General features: G+C 38.3%; 1 protein-coding gene and 1 long non-coding RNA gene across 3 annotated transcripts in view; one reads left to right on the top strand and one right to left on the bottom strand.

Moving 5' to 3' along the window:
• Nucleotides 1-834: 834 nt before the first annotated feature.
• Nucleotides 835-20,685, bottom strand: part of VPS26A (VPS26, retromer complex component A) — a 32,129-nt gene continuing 12,278 nt past the window's right edge. For both annotated transcript variants that reach the window (XM_034775838.1, XM_034775839.1), the window contains exons 3-9: nt 13,478-13,553; nt 11,079-11,235; nt 8,215-8,379; nt 7,606-7,712; nt 6,026-6,094; nt 3,638-3,780; nt 835-2,664 (exon numbers count right to left, since the gene is read on the bottom strand). In XM_034775838.1, coding sequence (XP_034631729.1) covers nt 2,551-2,664; nt 3,638-3,780; nt 6,026-6,094; nt 7,606-7,712; nt 8,215-8,379; nt 11,079-11,235; nt 13,478-13,553 — 831 coding nt within the window. In that variant the 3' untranslated portion in view covers nt 835-2,550. The remainder of the gene's footprint in view (nt 2,665-3,637; nt 3,781-6,025; nt 6,095-7,605; nt 7,713-8,214; nt 8,380-11,078; nt 11,236-13,477; nt 13,554-20,685) is intronic.
• LOC117880104 lies at nt 11,310-19,986 on the top strand. Its single transcript, XR_004646476.1, has 3 exons — nt 11,310-11,454; nt 14,185-14,303; nt 19,691-19,986. It is a non-coding gene; the product is annotated as an uncharacterized LOC117880104 (long non-coding RNA).

The following is a 20,685-nucleotide window of genomic DNA, read 5'->3' as shown; positions in this document are numbered from 1 at the left end:
ATTTTATGATCCAAGACAAGACTTGGGACAGTAAACATTGGGAATATAGTCTGATCTAGCTTTGATTTTAACACAGGGCTCTAGCACCCTGGAACATAAGATAACTTCATGCTTCTAGACCAGTCTTGAGCTAATTTAATAAACTAAGTCTTCAACTTTAAATGTTTAAATCTTTAGTTAATCAATTTTCTTAATTTTGAACTTCATTTATTCCTTAAGCCCAAGAACTAAAAAAAAAAAAAAAAAAAAAAAAAAAAAAAAAAAAGTTTGACATCTTCATTCAGCTATTTGACTTATGCATGCACAGAATTTCTGACTGACATAAGGAAGAGTATATGTCACATACGCTTAACTCAATGTAACCAATTGTTTGGATGTATTAAGAAAAAAAACCCACCCACCCAAAAACCTGAAGTCTCAATAAAAATTGGAACCAGTACATCAGCTGTGTGAGCTTTCACATATTGCCCCAAAGTATGTCCAAAACCAGGCTGAGAAACTATTCTCGCCCCGAAGAGACCAATCATGCTGACGAAACTGTCACAATCCTTGGCTTCTCTGAAAAGCCTGCCAAAAGTAAACACACTATGAAGTGAACTTAAGCCTACTGGCTCATTTCATAAGTGACTCTGAATAAGTCTCAGGTGGGGGTGGATTTTCTCACCGACATGGAATGAATTGAGACTATTAACTATAATTACTTAAGATTCTATATACTATACAAATTTCCTAAGATATCTATTAACCCAGGTTTTTCCATCCTCAAAATACATTCATATCCATTGCAAATGTTATTTTCAGTACAATGTACATTCCAATTAAAGACAATCCACGTTTTAGTGAGAATACAGCTATTTTAATAACTCAAATAGAGGCTCAGTGCATTTCTTGTTTATTATACATGGTTGCACAATCTGAGGCTGGTTAAATACAATCTGTTTTCAAAGTCTCTTGGAATAGTTTCCAGATTACAACATGCAAGTGATCATGAAAATATTTGGCATATTTTTTAAAAAAATTCTGAACAGGCACTTACATGAGGGAGTTAAATTTGCACTCAGATATCCACATTTAAGAGAAATACCCCAGTATATAGTACATAGAATCTTTGTCTGCTTTATCAAAGTGCCGTAGTAGTAAAACATTTTACAGAAGTTTAATTCAATTATTTTGCTTACTCAAAGTAAGGTAAACCAAGGACGCCTGCACTGAAGTTTAGAAAGAGAGTGTCTTGTTTATAGTCCAAGTGAAATACAAGCGCAAGTAGCCTTTCACACAGCACAGTTCATTTTGTGTCCAATCCACACATATGTCTGATGACAGACTACATGATTAATTGTGAACAAATGGAGGCTAACTTGTTTAAGTAATTTGTTCAAAGACTCTAAACTCACACAAGAGAGGAGTAAGACAAAAGTATTCTGTTTTCCTAGACAAATTTCTCAACACTTTTCAAACTCAACTAGTTTAAAAAATATTTTTTTAAAAAAAAAGTTTGTCTCCCACCCAATTATAGGCCTAGATGGACAAGAATAAGTATGTTCTTCTGAGAGGCTGTCATTTTTCCTCCTCCCCCAGGATGGCAAGGGAGCAAGCTATAAAGAGGAGAGTAGGTTTGTGAATCCAAGAGGAGATGAGTAAATATTGTGCATGTAAAAAGTTGATTTCAAGAACAAACACTAGGTCTCAGTTTAATCATTATAGAGTCAGCTATGTTAAAACATTTCCATCCCCGTGAATCATCTCAGTTAAAGTAAAACAGCAATGGGTGGGAGAAGTGCGAGTTCTACAGTTACTAGAAAACATTAGACTTAAGTAAAAACAAATATGGTTAGAGTGAATTGTAAAGAGCCACCACACATCTAAAAGGATCATCTTGGGAACAAATTTGTTTGTGAATATTCTTGTGAAAAATACAAGATTCAAACCCTCTGAGAACCATGGTATGGTCTTAGAAGACTCCAAACAGGTACAGCAAGTTTGTGGTATGTATATGTATGTGGTTTATAAAGCGTTAAATATGCTTACACGTCTAGAATGAGACTTAATTATTCTTAAGACAAAAAGATCCACCATAAACCCTGATTTTTAGTGTATAGTATACTTATCTGTTGGTTTCAAAACCAGTGCAGATAAGCAGCACTGGAGGTATGCATGCGATAAATGACATGAAGGGGGAGAAATGCTTTAATCTACATATTATAGGTGATTAGCAAAAAAATAAATATACAAGCCTACGTGCATGGAAATATATAACTAGATTTAAGTTTTATGCATATCAAGTGCATAACATTATCAAATAAAAGTAAAATGTGCAGTATAAAATAGTAGCTTAAGAAAGTTCCAGTGTTTGAGAAAGCACTTTATTTTAAATGTATATACACACTTGAATGTTTACTTGACGAATGTTTTAGTAATATGGTAAATGCAACACTGTAAGACGAAGGAAGACAGTTGTAATGTGAGTTTTTGTCTTCTCTTTTCCTACAGGCTGCTGCCATCTTTAACCTCCTGAAGTGTCACAATACTTTTTTCACCTCCTATACTAGTTCACATTTCAGGTTGCTCAGCAGATGCTTGTGGTTCTGGAGATTCAAACCGCTGGTGAAAATTTGTTCGTGGTTTCCTCAGTTTCTCAGGAGCTTTTCTCCAAAGAATTATTTCCTATTTAGGGGAAGCAAATGCTCATTTAGTATAGTGTTATGTCTGGTCAACTATTAACCCTATAACGTCAAAATTAATCATAAGTTTCTATTGATGCAAGGTTTTCAAAATACTTTGCATGACTATTTCAGTTCTATAATAAGCTATATTTCTATAAGTCAGGTACAGATAGATTTGAGAACATGAGCAATTCAGTTTATAAATTAAAATTGTATATCCATGTGTCTTGTGCTCTCTCCTAGTTAGTCACTGCCTCTCTGGCTACTCCAATGCTCACTTTGCTCCCGTTCTGTGCTGTCAAACAAAAGAAAGATAAACAATATTTCTTGCCCAAAATCTGAATCAGGTCACTCCCTTCTTCTAATCCACCCGGCTTCCTCTTACTTTCTGCATTAAATTCAAGCTTCTTATTCATACTTTAAGGCCCTGTTTACATGTTTTCAGTTTTGTTCCTATCCATATTTCCTCTTATGGTAACAAAGTATCCACCCTGCCCTTTAGATCCTTTACATTTGTACTCTCTTATGCCAGGAACCAAATCAAATTCCTTCTGTTTCTTCATCCTGCATTAACCCACTCACGTAAAATAAAATAAAATTAAAAAAAAAAAAAACGTTCCAATAATTTCCTTTTTAGACACAGCAATTTCTATTAGTATTGTTTTGTCTGGCTCTTTAGATTTTAAGTTTCCTGGGGCATCAATCACTCCTTTCTTGCATTTTATATCACACTAATACCTCATCTTTGCTAAAATAGTGTTGATCATCCCCTTCTTCCTCCTCACTTGCAAATTAAGTTTTGTGCGCTTGCTATTCAATACAGCAAATGGGAGAAAAATAAGTCTTTCACATTTCTATTTGTAGCATAGAATTTACTTGTTCGGTTTCCAAATATGAAAAATTAAAAACAAAAAACCCACTGTTCACAACAAAAGCCATCCTGCCACAAGGCTCCAGCCTGTACAACACCATACCTGTTGTTTGAAGTACCGTCTGTCTTCTTCATCCACAAGCACTAGATTCAAAAAATATCTCACTGAAAATTTTTTGTTCACATCCCTCATTGTAGGAGTTGGATCATAGCCTGCTAAGAAAAGTCTTATAGGAATTGATTCACCTTGAAGAGGAAAGAAAAGTTAGAGTTAGTTTCATCTGAGAGAACTATAGTTAAAATACGTTCCACAAAATGGATGTCTTCTACCCAAGCACCCTTCAGATTCTAAAGGCACAGGCCCTCATCTGGGAAACACAACACAGGTCCTGTAGTTTACAAGAGCCTTTAAGTCAATGATGTGCCAGAAGATGGCATAGGTGAGAGGCTATTTCACCTAACCGGGTTCCAGACCATTCAGGGCTTTAAAGGACCAAGACCTTGAAGGCCAATTCTATAATTAAATAAGAAGTCAATGCCAAATATGAACGGTCACCTAGGATAACCCTTTCCTGGGACCTCTCATCGCTAAATTACTAAAATAATCTAAAACTTGTTGTCAGAGCTATTGTAGAAAATGCTAATACTAGCTCAAAGTCAATAAGAACACTATTTTCACTCAAAACCAGATCAGACCACTATTGATCAGTCACTGTTCTTCAGCCATGCCCAAATCAGACTGATTTGGATCTACAGGATCCAAATTCTAGTTGGAGTTTTTGCAACACAACCTTCAGATAGCTCTGTCACCAGAAAGGGTGATTTAATCTTGCTGTTCAGTCTTGTCTCAGGATACTAAAGTAGTTGCTCAAGGGAGTTCTGTCACCATTCAAATGTGACTGGAAGCTTGCATACCCGTACCTCCTCCTCACCACAAACCAGAACCCTCCCTGCCTACTTCCTTCTCTTTCTCCCACTGCTTTTTCTTAAGGAGCTTTAAGTCTTGTTATCCTTCTTTTCCTCTACCTTTATTTACCACATCCGTCCCTAAACTCTCCTCTGGAAGCAAGCTTGAGAGTCATTAGCAGCCAGCCTCTTCCTTTAGGACTGCTAATTGTTCCAGAATCTGCCCCACTGATGGGGTGAACCAAGTCTTGGAGTGCCTTCAAGGTATTTGCTACAATAGCTCAGAAGGGGAAAGGAACTTTCTAGGGGCTTGACTACACAAGCAAACTTACACCAGTTTAGTTAAATCCCTATGTGGGCACACTTCTAACCAGTTTTAAAAACAGATATATCAGCATAGCTTGCCCTTTAGGGGCAACCAGTTTTCAACAGATAAGTGTGTCCAAGTCTGTTTAACCTGACTTATTTTAGTTTGCCCAACAAAGCTGCACCAACTTTTAAACTTATTTTAGTTAAACTACACCATTACCTAAATTGGTGTAACTTTCATGTTTAGACCAGGCCTAAAGAATAATATCTTTTCCACCTAGTGAGTTATTGTAATTTAGAGGCACCCAAATATTCACAGCACAGTTGATATCCATGATCCCTTAGAGCAGTGGTTCTCAACCTTTCCAGACTACTGCATGTCTGATTTGTCTTGCGTACCCCAAGTTTCACCTCAACTAAAAGACTATTTACAAAATCAGACATTAAAATACAAAAAAATTGTCACAGCACCGTAATACTGAAAAATTACTTACTTTCTCATTTTTACTTTCTCATCTTATAAAATAAGTCAACTGGAATATAAATATAGTACTTACATTTCAGTACACAGTATATAGAGCAGTATAAACAAGTCATTGTATGAAATTTTAGTTTATACTGACTTCACTTCTGCTTATTATGTAGCCTGTTGTAAAACTAGGCTAATATCTAGGCGAGTTGATGTACCCCCCGGAAGACCTCTGTGTACCCCTGGTTGAGAACTGCTGCCTTAGAGCAGCTACGTGTCCTGACAGTAGGCACCAGATGGCTTGTGCTCAGAAGCTTGCTGAAGAGTCTGCTTCCAAAGAGGCAAATATGGTAGAGATCAGAGATGGAAGTACTTAAAAACACTAGTAAAGAAGGGGAACACATGGCAGCAAAATGAGAGAAAAGAAGGACTGTCATCCCACTTTTTAGGAAAAACATTCTTCACTTCCTCCTATATAGTGAGCTATTAATGTAGTAGAGATGGGCTTGAACTGGAATCCCAAATCAGATCACAGGTATTGGTGGGGGTGACTAGGATTAGTAAAGGATTCAACTTCAAACAAATTTCATAATTAGAACCCTATCTCTAGGTTAAGTAATCACTATTGCCACTTGCAGCTTTGGGCATTCTACCTTACTTACTTGTACCACTTTTACAACCCAAAGAAAAATTAGTGGGGTTTTTCAAGACAACCAATTCCTATCTATATAGAAGCAAACTAGTCTTAAAAAACAGTTATAATTTTTACACTAGAATGCTCTCTAAAGTTCAAGTGCAATTATTTACCTTTGACTGGTGCACCATCCATTATTTCATACTTAGCAATGGTTTCCGTCTCTGTTGTGGTACTGGGCCCTGGTTTAAAAAAAACCAAAAACAAAAGTGCAAGGTGTTGATGAATCGAGACATTTTGGAACATTTACTTGATATGCTTTTTCAGTGAAACTACAGGACTCCAAACAATAGTCTTATGGCAATTCCTGCCCAAGAACAGTGTTTTCACTTTAATTGACATAAACCCTTGAGTTTTTTTTCTTAATATACACAGTCTTTCTTAGAAGACATACAAAGGGAAACCAAACTTCCAACAGTGTTTATATTCATAAGTGACAAAAAAAATACTAGGTAGCGCTACATATAGTATGGGTAAACGCTTTGGAAGCTTTATCTGCAATCATCCACCTACTCCTGCTTCAAACCGCCTTTGAGTTAAAACTTATTGTACCAAATTGTATGCTGATTTTGTGAAATGGACATAGTACTAACAGTAATCTACTTGTTTATTTGAGGGATCGAGTAGCTCTGTAACAAGCCCATGAATCATGAGGTGTTTAGCGAAAGTGTGGCGCTTAAAGGTGTAAAGATTGACTTGTAAAGGAAAAGAAATGATTTGCACCCTCTCTGATGTATTAAAGCAGCTTAAGTTTTAAGGAAAAACTTTTCTGCTTCTTTTCCATGTTACAAATTCATGTCTTGTCTACCCTGGAAAACTGTAAGGTGACTGAAGAGCTTGTAAAATTCTGGCATCACAAAAACTGTTTTTAGTTTGCTTTTAATAACACTTATTTAATTCCAATGACTAATGGACACTCAAATATAGGATGTCTGTTAAAGATGCAGCATCACTACCTCCTCAGTTGAAGTATGAGCATTCAAACATCCCAGACCTCCAAATCATCGTTCAGCAAAAAACAGGAAAGACCAAACCTAACACTGATATTTGTAAAGTTAGGTCTTCCTTTGTTTTTATATAAAGCCTTCTAGTTCTTTTAAGACAATGTTTTCCATATATATCTCCTTTAATAAGGGGGGGGGGATGTAGATGATGGATAACATTTTCAAAAATGTCTAAGTAATGTAGGCTTGTAAGTTCCATTTTCAAGAGTTACTAGTGAACCCTAATGAAGTTAATGGGACTTAAGCATTTTTGAAATCTTTACTCTGTCTTCACAATTATCTGCTATTCAAAGAACATGACCACCCTCCTCAACTATTTAAAAATAAAAGTCCACTAATTTCAGATACTAAACTAAGTGAATAACCAAACAACTCATGCATATTTTTAGTTTGAGTATCAAGCGTTCTGTAAATAGCCTGTAAATTTAAAGTGATCTAGGATGAGCTCTCCAACCCAAAAGCAAGCTTTGAATCCTAAAGTATGAAGTAGAGGTCTACTACAAGATCTAGCTACTTTTATATTAGATATCAAATTTGATTCTGAACCCCAGATGAACAGAAACCCCCTTAAAATGTCTGATGAACCAAAATATATCTTTGACTAACTTCTTACTATTAGGTTTGCATCAACTCTATGATACACAGATTACTAGCTCATATTTGAATTCTTCCTTTTTTGCTCATCTTACCAATTCCAGTGATCTCCTTTTTGATCAGCTGCAACTCCATGTGCTGAATTTTTATTCTTACTAAGAGGAAATAAATTTTTCCAACAATCACATCCTTTAAGTGATACCTTTAGGAGAACAAACATGGCTTTCAGTTAAAGGCTTACCTAATACACATGATTTTAGCTAGAGTTTAAGAAAAAAAAAATATACAGGTACATCATTTTTATTGCTGAAACTGAACTGAACAGTGCCTTTCTGCTAAGGTGGGTTTCCCAACCACTCAAGTGAGGCTAGAACATCCCTACCATTACAGATTCCAACTGAGAATGCACTACAGTCATCCAAATAGTATGATTGCAGGAGCTAAATCAAAAAGTCACTAGCAAGTCTGCAGGAGACTGAACGTTAAGCACTGAAAATGGCACTTGGCAACTACTCTGAAAATTAAATCTTTGCCTTTATGATCAATCATTTCGTTTTCAAGCCTCTAGGATCTTTAAAAAAAGCTCATAATGCAAGAATCATTACGATAAACTCATTTTTAAGTCATCTATATTACATCAAAGGTTTCTCTCTTCTTGATCAGTCTGAGTCCTTCTATTTGTGTAGGTTTTGAGTCATACTTACTTCGACTTGTTATATTCAAATTCTATATGCAGGCAGTCTTCAATGCCTACTTCCATTTTAATAGAGTTGTTAACATCTGGGTATGTCGCAAGCTGGTGAACAATAAGATCATATTCTTTTACCAAATCTGACAGTCGTCTTACTATTGTCACTTTAAGAAAATACCTACGAAGTAAACAGTAAAGTTAACGAGACTCAGTTATGCAGATTATATTGTTTTTATGGATAAAGTTGCCAAGATAACACTAATTAAATAACTAAAAACCAAAATAATACTACAAGAGGGTAATTTTATATTCAGTAATTAGACATTTCTTTTTAAACCTAACATTCTACAGAATTTTATCCATTGTTTTACTTACTAGCTAGTCAAGTCAAAGCCTCGGCAACACATGCCTCCAGTCTCATTTCCTTTAGTCACACTGATACTAGAGTTGTCAAGCGATTAAAAAAATTAATCGCAATTAATCGCACTGCTAAACAATAACAGAATACCATTTTTTAAAATATTTTTGAATGTTTTCTACATTTTCAAATATATCAATTTCAACACAGAATACAGAGTGTACAATGCTCATTTTATATTTATTACAAATATTTTCACTGTAAAAAATAGTATATTTCAATTCACTTAATATAAATACTATAGTGCAATCTCTTTATCATGAAAGTTGAACTTAAAAATGTAGAATTATGTACAAGAAAATAACCGCATTCAAAAATAAAACAATGTAAAACTTTAGAGCCTACAAGTCCACTCAGTCCTACTTCAGCCACTCAGACAAATGAGTTTGTTTACATTTGCAGGAGATAATGCTGCCCACTTCTTGTTTACAGCGTCACCTGAAAGTGAAAACAGGTGTTTGCACAACACTGTTGTAACTGGCATTGCAAGATATTTATGTGCAAGATGCACTAAAGACTCATATGTCCTTTAATGCTTCAACCATCATTCCAGAGGACATGCTGATAACGGCTTCTGCTCGATAACAAACCTAAGCAGAGCGGACCGATGCATGTTCATTTCCATCATCTGATGGAGATGCCACCAGCAGAAGGTTGATTTTCTTTTTTTGGTGGTTTGGGTTCTGTAGTTTCCACATCAAAACGTTGCTCTTTTAAAACTACTTCTGAAAGCATGCTCCACTCCTCGTCCTTTGAAAAATCTGAAGTGCCTTCCAAAAACTGAAACCTTGGGTCGAGCGCCATAGCTATTTTTAGAAATCTCACATTGATACCTTCTTTGCATTTTGTTAAATCTGCAGTGACAGTGTTCGTAAATCAAACACCATGTGCTGGGTCATCATCCGAGACTGCTATAACATGAAATATATGGCAGAATGCGGGTGAAACAGAACAGAAGTCATACAATTCTCCCCCAAGGAGTTCAGTCACAAGTCTCATTAACACACTATTTTTTTTAAACAATCAGCAGCAGCATGGAAGCATGTCCTTGGGAATGGTGGCTGAGGCATGAAGGGGCATACGAATGTTTAGCAGATCTGGCATGTAAATACCTTGCAATGCCAGCTACAAAAGAGTGCCACGTGAACGCCTGTTCTCACTTTCAGGTGACACTGTAAACAAGAAGCAGGCAGCAGTATCTCCCGTAAGTGTAAACAAACTTGTTTCTCTTAGCGATTGCCTGAATAAGAAGTAGGACTGAGTGGACTTGTAGGCTCTAAAGTTTTACATTGTTACATAACTGCATTCAAAAACAAAAAAAAGCTACATTTGTAAATTACACTTTCACAATAGAGATTGCACTAAAGTACTGGTATGAGGTGAATTGAAAAATACTATCTTTTTACAGTGTAAATATTTGTAATAAAAACTACTAAGTCAGTACTGTACACTTTGTGTTGAGTTGTAATAGAAATCAATATATTTGAAAAATGTAGAAAAACATTCAAAAATATTTAATAAAATTTCAATTGGTAATCTATTATTTATCAGTGTAATTAATAGTGATTAATTTTTTAATTGCAGTTAATTGAATGAGTTAACTGCGATTAATCACCACCCTTAGTTGATACATATCAAGAATCAGAGTGCCATAAACAAAAATCCTCCTTGTTCTCAAATACAAGATTTCTTCATGGACATCAAGTCTACTATCTATCTTGGTGTTCTTCAAAGTAGCATGTCAAATGTTATTTTCTTACCTTATGCTCTTTGTTAACACGAAATAATCAAAACACTGTGCTTGAGGAAAGTGTATTTTATTCATAAGTTAACTTTCAATTTTAAAAAGGGGACATACAGCATCTTGACAGCCCCTCCAACAGAGAACTGGGTTTATATGACAAAACTGAAGATATTTTTGAATTCACAGGAAGCTTTGGTATCAGAGACTTGGGAGACCAGCACATGTCTTGAGTGGTCTTTGGGATAAACCTCCATGTGATCCTGATGCTTCCAAAGAGATAAGAGCCAGCTACCAGAATTATCCCCTTAAGTCCTCTGAAAAAGCATATCACTTCCTGTGTTCTACTGGAATCAGTCAGCACTTGAGAAAATGTCACCTTACAGAAGGGCTGGCCTTCACAAACAGATGAAATGAATGAAATACCAACCCATTTTCTAGGTGGGAGTCTCACTGTCCATCTAGAAAAGAGTGCCATTGTGAGTGTGAGCACAGTAATATCCTTAAATTCCATGTACAGAGTTTTGGAGAAAGATACAAATTTTAGTTCTGCAATACAGTGTTAATTTTATGTTTACAATTTAATGGGAAACAGACTTGACAGAATTACTATTTTGTTGAATGCACATTCAGCCTGTTTTACATATAACCTAACAGGATATCTGATTCTAGTATCAAATTTCATAGGATCTGCCCATTTAAATGCATATTTTCATACCTCAATCTGACATTGGCACCAATGTAGGATTCGTATGGCTTCTCAACTTGCATAAACTCAAAGTCATAACTTCTGCTTTGTGTCAGTTCTCCTGGTAAGGCTAGTTCTTTCACTAGGTTTACAAATTCATGAGTATTGCTCTTATCATTGAAGAGTTCTGAAATTGAGAAGCAAAAAGTCAGAGTTCATTAAAAATAAAAAAAAAATAAAAAAAATAAAAAAATACAAATGTTGAAGCAAACATCATTTGAAACTTCTTTTTCTAGTTCTACTGACTGGTGGGAGTGAGGCGTGTGAAGGGGAGAAGACAGTAATTCAATTCACCTCCAGATCAGTGGAATTTAAAACGCCTTCAGCAAACAACTAGACCAGAAAGGTAAATGATGAGAAGAAAATGCCTCAATTATCAGAGATCGTTAAAAACAAGAAAGAATTGTGTGTGTTGAACCAGTAATGACCCAAACCCGTTTTTAGCTAAGTTGGCAACAGGCAATGACATCACTGGTTTGTTAAAGGGTATAAAAAGACAAGCTCTTAGATGGTTCACTGCTAATACCTGCCTGAAGTTGGAGCCAACCAATATGGATCTAAGCACTCCTGAATTTACCCTGTACATATTTTGATCAAATGTTGTTATTGTTCAGATGCAGTAGACTAATTATTTAGAGCAATTGTACAAAGACCATTAGGCCTCTGGATTTAATAAAGAAATTTCTGGTTAAATGAGTTACATAAATAAACTAACTCCAACATTCTGTAATAAAAAGTCTCCATGTCCACTTAGTCTCTGGTAGTTACAGTAGAAAGGCTAAAAGAAGACAATTAGCAACATCTGGAACAGGACTGCCACGACCAATTAATCTACAAGTTACAAAAAAATTGTTAGAAGGTACATCGTCATTACTACCAACTTAAGTAAGTTCAAACCAGTCACTTAGGTCCAAGTTCTGTCATGCTGTAAACAGGCACACACGGACTAATGGAGTTGCATGCATTTACATCAGGGCTCACTGTGACCCTTTGTGTTTAAACATTATTACTATATCTTTGAGCCACGCAGTCTTCACATAACACATTTTTAACTTTGCAAAACCTATCAGGAAAACCATTTCTACGTGTAAGTTGTTCTTTATGATTCAGAATTGTAAAGAAATATGGTCAGCTAGTAACTATCACGAGGAGTTAAAATATTTGACAATTTATTCAAATTTAATTAATTCTCCCTAGCAGAGAATTAAAAATTAACTCATTACGCTAAGCAGGCTCACATTTAAATATACCACAACCCAAGTAATAATGCATTATGAAAGCAGCTTGTTAGAAATACAAAAGAACAGTATTTAAGTGACAGACACGTTAGTTACAGTTTTTTGCAGGTTTAAAATTGAACAGTTGTCAAATGAACAAAATACACTTTGCAACATTCTTTTAATTAATTATACTACTTCATGATTTACTAGTAAATTTACTGTGGCAGCGAGAATATTTTTTGTATAAGTCAGAGAGGCTCTATTGTAAACAGAAGATACAGAATTTCATAATAAATCTAAGGTGTACAGAGAGGCTATTTCAAGTATTTTTGGGAGAAGCTACTGATAGACCTTTGAACCTAACCAAATGATGCAGGTTCTTCACAATTTTAGTTTCTAAATCTGAATAAAAAAATGAAGTTCAGTTTAATGCAATGTTATAGGATCTCTGCACTTTGAGATATTTAAAACACCTTACTTTATGTTCAGTAACAGTACACAACTACACTTTAGAAGACTGGAAGGGCCAGAAATTTATTTCTAGAAAGAGGTAATTATAGGCCATTACCATCCTTCTTTTCCTATACCTCCTTTCCTTCTAAATCAAGGATTAAAGACTAAAAAAAAAGTAATACAGGCCTGTACAGCAGGCACATGCTTGGTATTTTCGTTTGATACACTAAATATGACATGAGAAATAAGCAAGAGATTAATCTTTGGGTGCTATTTTTCATGCAATTGTCACCTGTGGTTTAAAAAAAGTCTAAATTTCCCTAGGTTTTCATTTTGAGTATGCAGATTAAGATTGTGAACACAGTTCTGCAGTGATCGTGTGTGGCAAGAAGTTGGGTAAATGCCAAGCACACTCTCTGGTTGGCCATAAAATGTTTCTCCACGTTTCCCATAAATCAACTCTTAAATAGACTGGTGAAAGGGGAAAGAAGAATACTGCTGCTTTTTCCAATTTCTGACCAGCAAAACTAGCACATTACTTCAGAGTTAAAATGACTCAGACATTGTCTTACTTCAGCACTTGTTAACCACTATCCTGATGTAGTCATGGGGACTGAGCCAGAGTGCTGACAGTCATGAATGTAAAGTTCCATAAATCACATCTACCCACACCCCATTGGCAGCTTCAAAACTCACCAATTTGTCCTACAAATTCAATTCTAATTCCTTGGTGCTCTAACCTCTTTCCAGGTTGTTTAAAGGCTATGTTCACCTGAAAAAGAGAAGAATAGTAGTTGGAGACTTTTATACTTTTTCCCACTGTAGCATAGCTAGTGTTCACTTTCATTTCTGGACAAAGATCTTTCTGGGCACACCCAAATAACTGATATCTCCTTCCCTCCCCTGACTTTTTCCACTCCATGATTTCTAAGGGTTTAAGCTTGTGTATTGCCTTTAAGGGTTATAGGAAAGAGGATGCATTAAGGATAGATAAAGACTGTCCAAGGGAGTGTAAAATTTCCATCAAATTAGCAATGCTCCACTACAGGATCAGAAATTTACTTTATTTCTAGCAGTTCAACTCTCTTATTTAGAGTAGTCATCTGACTAGACAACTTTTCCTTCCTCCTTGTACAACGTTCTTGAGGACTAAAATCATTCCAGGAGAAAACAGCTGCGAGGAAAAGATCTTTACTGACTTACTTCTCAAAATGGAAAGCATTCATACAAGTGTTTAAACTACTGAAGTATCATTGTTTTAGACAAGAGCTGTCTTCTCATTAAACCAGTACAATTTTACCCAGATTTCTACAATGGTGTTTTCACCCTTATTGATTAAATGTGAGTTATTCAACTGTATGGTTGGAGACGTGAGTGATGGAGGTTCTACTTTCACATTGCAGAATTCAGTTACAACATTATTCACTGCCACCACCAGCTGGGGTCCTTCAACTTGACATCCTGACACCCCTTCAGGACTTGCATGGGAGATAAAGATAAGCCGGTTCACTCAGTCTTGCAGGTAGGGTGCTAAAGTTTGCCAACCTACCCAGTATTAATATAAAAGACCAACACCAATCTCCAACCCCTCCATCTCACCCCAAATCCCAGTTGTTACCCTAACACAAAAGGGTTCAAGAGGAGCAAGAAAAGTATAAGCTAGACTTATCAAGATACTGCTTGTGGGCCATGCTGGGGCTCCTTCCGAGCCCCCTATATTTGATATTTGTCTTAAGTTCAGTTATCAGGGATCTATTTTAAGACTTGACTTCACCCTCCACAATCCCTTCCTCTTCCCTCCCTCAGGCACAAATATGCAATGAATTTGTTATAAGCATCAACTATTTCAAGTCAGTTGTGGGAACAATGCTTAACTCATGCTCCCCCTGCTGGGGATTTATACTCTGCTTTCTGGAGTGCAGTTGATAGACCTGGACAAACACATTTGGACTTTTGGGGGCGGGGGGGTGGAGGGGGAGGAGCGGCAGTGTGCGCAAAAAAAATGCATATTTGGATCACCAAAAACATTTAGCAAGTTTGCGTTGAATTGTTTTAGTTAAAAAACATGAACAAAATTCAGATATTTTATTTTGGACATTTTTATTTTTGTCATACAAAGCAGTGTTTTCTTTCAAAATTTACTTCAATTTAATTAAGAGTCAAATGAAATAAAATGTTTGTTTCAGGTCCAAGATGCATCATCCAACGCAAAAGGGGTTTTTTTTGCCCTGCAAACTGGAAAAAAAAATTCAGTTGTTTGCACAACTCTAACAATTGTTCTTCCCTCCTCCCTGACCCATACTTTTTGCACAAATGGAGGGTCACTAAATTAGACCAATGTCAGTCTACTTTTAAAACGCTGAGTTATCAACAAGGAATGGTAGAGAATGTAACTCTTACAGTACCCATTTACTATCTGCAACTCTTTGGAGGTAAAGGAAGCATTTATGGCCAAAGACATTAACTAACCAATGGATCCAGTGGCTTGGGATGAGCATCTCTGGCCCTCCTTTCCAAGCAGGGCTAAAGAAAGCTGGAGCATTTCACTTGATCATTGTTTCCCCCAAGTGTGGTGCATGGCCCCTGAGAGCACAAAGGGCTGGGGGTGTGTGGAGGATGCAGCATGCTTCTCAGCTGTCCTCCAGTCTCACCTTTCATTTTAAAAAGAGCAAATCTCTAGCTGTTAGGGTGAAGAAAACTTCAAAATATAACCCCAGTGTAGCTGATGCTGTGTCTGCCTGAGCTTTTAGAGAGCCTTATCCAATAGCTCAGATGTGATCTACCCTAGTCATCTCCAAGGGCACAAACTCAGATGCAATATGAGGCCTTTAAGTGTCAACACTTAACTATTTCACTACTCATTAAAGCATCTAAGAAAGGAAAAAGATATACCAAAGTGAGCAGTCACTCAAGAGTAGGTGTCACAAGTAGGTACACTTGGGAGATACCACTATTTATTCTCTGTCGTAATAACTGAGCCCAAAAATTTACCTTAAATGTAAGCTCAAATGTAAAAAGCATCTGAAAGTTCATAAGATGTTACATTAACCTATAAACAAATGTTGATGGGGAAAAAGGTACAAAAAGGAGACAGACTGAATTAGTCTAAACAAAAAGGCCTTCTGATATAATTCAGGGTATGTGTTGAAATCATGGTTGGTAGAAAGAAAAGATGCAGAACCAGAAATTAATGAAGCAAAATTGGTATGTCACATATTAGGATTATTAGTGGACAAAATAATGAGGTGATGAACTATGCAACCAACTTTCCCTCTCCCACCATCTTTTTGGGGTTCTTAAAAGGAGACTTTGAAAAGAACATCTCATTTCAGTGCATCTTAGCTTCTCAGGTCTTGTCTCTTCCCAACTCATGGTCTCCTCCTCCCTGATCCCAGGAGAGAAGGAGCTGATGAAAGGATTTTCTTCCCAAGAGGAAGGCCATCAAGCCTTGAAAATCATGACATCCAGTCCTTGGCCAATCAGCAAGGATACCTAATTGCCCACAGCACAGTCACACAAGATCCTGTCTCCCATTCCCTTTGTGTTACTTTCTGCCCCACTATTTCCTTCCTCCTATCGTTTCTCTCTCTCTCAGCTTTTCATCAAATCCTGAAATCAACTGCACTGCATCAGCACAGTGAGATGAATCAGCCACAACCCATCCCATCAAAGGAAAAAGGACCCAACCAGATGATGTCCCTTGATCAGAATGCAAACCATGGTCCATGCAACAGGTGTCATGGTGTCCTTGCCTACCAAAGCATCCATTCGTAACTAGCCAGCCATCCAGGGTTCCAAATCAACAAAAGACGTATTTCCCCCGACCTTTCCTAGCTTGTATCTCCTCTAGCTTGTGCCTGTTAAAAATAGGAGAAGTGAATACCTTTTACACATCAGCACTGAGAATAAAATTACAACCTTCCTTTTCATCAAAAAGGTTAATGAAACAGACTGATTTTTGCCTCCAAAAGGAGAGAGAGACTTCAACAGGTTAAGGTTTTTGGTTTTTTTGCATAATTACTCAATTTCAGTTTCAATAGAAATGCTTTTTATTTCTTATGTTTGATCAGTAAGCTTTCAACTCTAGAATGAATGCTTTTGGGTATTTGCCAAGAAACCGAGTGAACCACGGCCCCTATAGAAACAACCCTAAACTTTGTATCACTGTTTTAATGTTGGACAGTAAAAGTTCATAATACCTTTAACTCTTTTGACCCTTGGTATTAATACCATCTCTCTTTCCCTGCTCCCTCTCTCCCTCACAACCGAGAAGAAGCCAAGCCTGAGGATCGCAGAACTCCTGGGCAGAATATTTCTCTAACAAACATGTTGCCAACTATAAAAAAATTAATATATTACAGTAAACTTTAAAAGTACTGTTCTAGTTCAGTGTTTAAATAAATTTTTGAATACAAGTTATTTTATTAACAAACTTCTGTTTTAAGGAATGATGTAAGGGCAAGCTTATGAGTTGTTTCATTAAAACTCTAAAATATGACAACTCATGACAGTGTTAGAGTGGAGAGGCATTTGATTTCATTTTCCTGAAGAGAGCTCAGCATTAAAGAGTTTGGAAAACAATGTACTATATTATGTTGGTCCACCTGAGTGCTGAGCTCTCTACCCTTTCCTGATTCCCCTGCAAAGCCCCAGGCAAGTCTGGCCTCCTGCCAGTCCAGATGCCTCACTGCTGTCCCTAGAATAAAAAGAGAAGAAACTAGAGTTTGAGCAGCCCCCAAATCCTCTCACCAGCTCTTCTCAATACAGGTGATTTAGAGCATAATGCCTTGAGCAGGGTTGGGGGGGCGGAAAACATTAGAAGAACTGGTGAGAAGAACTCTTTTGCTAACAAATTCATATTACACAGCCGCAATAGAATTTTGAACTGAAGGGCAAGCATATGTATTGGTGGAAACAGATCAAGTTAGATACGAAATTCTCGTGCCCCAGGTAGCACTGCCCCAGCAAATTCAAGGACAAAGCAAGCAAGACTAGACCAGCTGTGCTTGGTACCTAGATCTATACCTTTTGTTCGTTTCTCTGGCTAAGGCAAAGGTACCCATCAAAACCCAAAGGGCACTTCAAAGATGGGAGCACGACACCATGATCTGTGGTACTACAGCTTGGCAGATTTGTTGGCCAAATGCCACATCCATCATGACTAAGATTTTTTTTTTTTTTTTAAATGCACCTTAAGAGACTCATGGCAGCCCTATATACCTCCAAACTGAAATATCACTTTGCGCTTTAAAAGAAACATATGATCTGTTTTCCTGTTCACAAAAAGACTATGTTCCAAGTTCCCAATGTGTATGACAGCTATTAAAGCTTGTCTAAATGAACATTTAGTTTTGCAACAAACTAGGGTGCAAGTCTAGCCCACGCTAGCATGTCTGTGTGGACACTACTGCTGCAAACTAGCAGCTCCCTAATGCACTTTAATCTACTCCGGTTTTATTAAAGTACACTAAGGCCTGATCTACACTAGTCGGTTATTTCGGAATTAGCAGAGTTAATTTGAAAAAAAATGATTCCGTCCACACGACCGAAACGTTTTTTTCTATTTAAAAGGCTCTTTATCTTTAATACAATTTCTGTACTCCACCTCAGCAAGTGGAGTAGCGCTAAAAATCGAGATCACAATCCCAGGTTAAAGGTATTATGGATGCAATTCGACATTATTGGCCTCCGGGAGCTATTCCAGAATGCTCCCTTGTGACTGCTCTGGACAACACTCAACTCCGATGCACTAGCCAGGAGGGCAGGAAAAACCCCAGGAACTTTTGAATTTCATTTCGTTTGGTCACCATCAGCACAGTCCACCATCACAGGCGACCATGCAGAGTCCACCATCACAAGATATCACGCAGTCCCAGATTCGCAGACGAGCTCCAGCATGGTCCAAACGAGAAGTACTGGATCTCATTGCATGTTGGGGAGATGAATCTGTTACGGCAGAACTACGTTCCAAAAAAAGAAACGCAAATACATATGCTAAAATCTCCAGGGCCATGACGGAAAGAGCCTACTCCGGGGACACAAAGCAGCGTCGTACAAAAATCAAGGAGCTCAGACAAGCATACCAAAAAGCCAGGGAGGTGAACAGGCGCTCTGGGTCACAGCCCCATGCATTCTGCTTCTACCCGTGAGCTGCATGCAATTATAGGGGGTGATGCCAACACTACCCCATCACTGTCCGTGCACACCTGCAAGGGGGAGTTGCATGGAGCGAGGAGGATGTTATTGAATGACAACGATGAGGAGGACAACAGTGCACAGGCATTAAGTGGGGAAATCGGTTTTCCCCCCTAGCCAGGAACTATTCTTAACGCTGGAGACAATAGGCTCCCCCCACTCCCAAGGTGGGCTCCCGGACCATGACCCTGGAAAAGTTACTTCTGGTGAGGGAGAGCCTGATCGGAGCCTCGCAGTGGGGGGGAAAACCCAGCTGTGCTGGGCTGTTCGTGTTTAAAGGGCTCATCCCTGATCAGAGCCACGCAGTGGGTGTGGGGTGGGTGTGGGGTGGGGGGGAGTGTTGTGTGAAGCAATCATCCCAGAGAGCCCGCAGGCCCTCCTTTTATATGGAAATCCCACCAGGCATTGCTTGCTATGAGAAAGGGCGCCCGGCAGTTTGAAAGCATTGAAATGAATGCAGAAGAAGCAGAACTCTGCGTGCCACTAGGGCTTACCATGGCTGCCTGCAAGCTGAATTCTGTTGCCCGGCCATGTGTGATGGCTTACTCACACCAAAGTGGCAGGCACTTCAGTATAAGAGGCAAAATGCGAACTTGTACAGAAAGAACATGTGCTGTGTACTATGAATTGCCTGTTTCACTGAGAAAGTGTGTCCCCTTTGTTCTCTGACATGTATCTTTAAAAATACTACACTCCCTTTTTCTCCTCCCGCAGGTGCAAATGTTTCAACGCGGCCCCTAACTACTCCATCCCAAAGGCCAGATTAGAAGGCGGAAAAAACAAACTCGGGATGACATGTTTGCCAAGCTCATGCAGTCCTCCCGCACTGATAGGGCCCAGCTGAATGCATGGAGGCAAACAACTGCGGAGTCCCATAAAGCATTACATGAACACAAAGAGAGGAGGGATGTGCGTGATGAGAGCAGGTAGCACCCTATGGTCAAGCTCATGGGGGAGCAAACTGACATGCTGCGCTGTATGGTGGATCTAATGCAGGAAAGGCAGCAAGACCCCAGACTGCCACTGCAGCGCCTGTATAACCGCCCTCCCTCCTCCCGAAGTTCCATAGCCTCCTCACCCAGATGCCCAAGAACACGAGGGGGGAGGCTACGGGGACCCACACACTCAACCCCAGAGGATCGCACAAGCAGCAGACAACTGGCATATGCGAATTTTTGATTTGGTTTCCGGACTTGTCCTTCCCTCCTCCCCCCCCCCCCCCCATCCACCTTCTGATTTCTCTCAATGTGTTGTGCAACAAATAAAGAACTTTTTAAAACAATTGTGACATTATATTATATATATATAAAAATAATATAGGGGGCAGGTAACTTCAAGAGAAAAAACAACTGTCACACCGTACCCTGGCCAGTCATGAAACTGGCTTTCAAACTTTCTCTGATGCACAGCGCGCCCTGCTGCGCTCTTCTGATCGCCCTGTTGTCTGGCTGTGCGAAACTGGCCGCCAGGCAAGTTGCCTCAACCTCCCACCCCGCCATAAACGTCTTCCCCTTACTCTCACAGATATTGTGGAGCACACAACAAGCATCAATTACAATTGGAATATTGGTTGTGCTGAGATCTAACAGAGTCAATAAATTGCACCAGCGCGCTTTCAAATGTCCAAAAGCGCATTCTACCACCATTCTGCGCTTGCTCAGCCTATAGTTGAACTGCTCCTTACTACTATCCAGGGTGCCTGTGTACAG

Source organism: Trachemys scripta, chromosome 7 (genome assembly GCF_013100865.1).
Source record: "Trachemys scripta elegans isolate TJP31775 chromosome 7, CAS_Tse_1.0, whole genome shotgun sequence".
Classification (NCBI taxonomy): domain Eukaryota; kingdom Metazoa; phylum Chordata; order Testudines; family Emydidae; genus Trachemys; species Trachemys scripta.
This window is presented reverse-complemented; position numbering and strand designations above follow the sequence as displayed.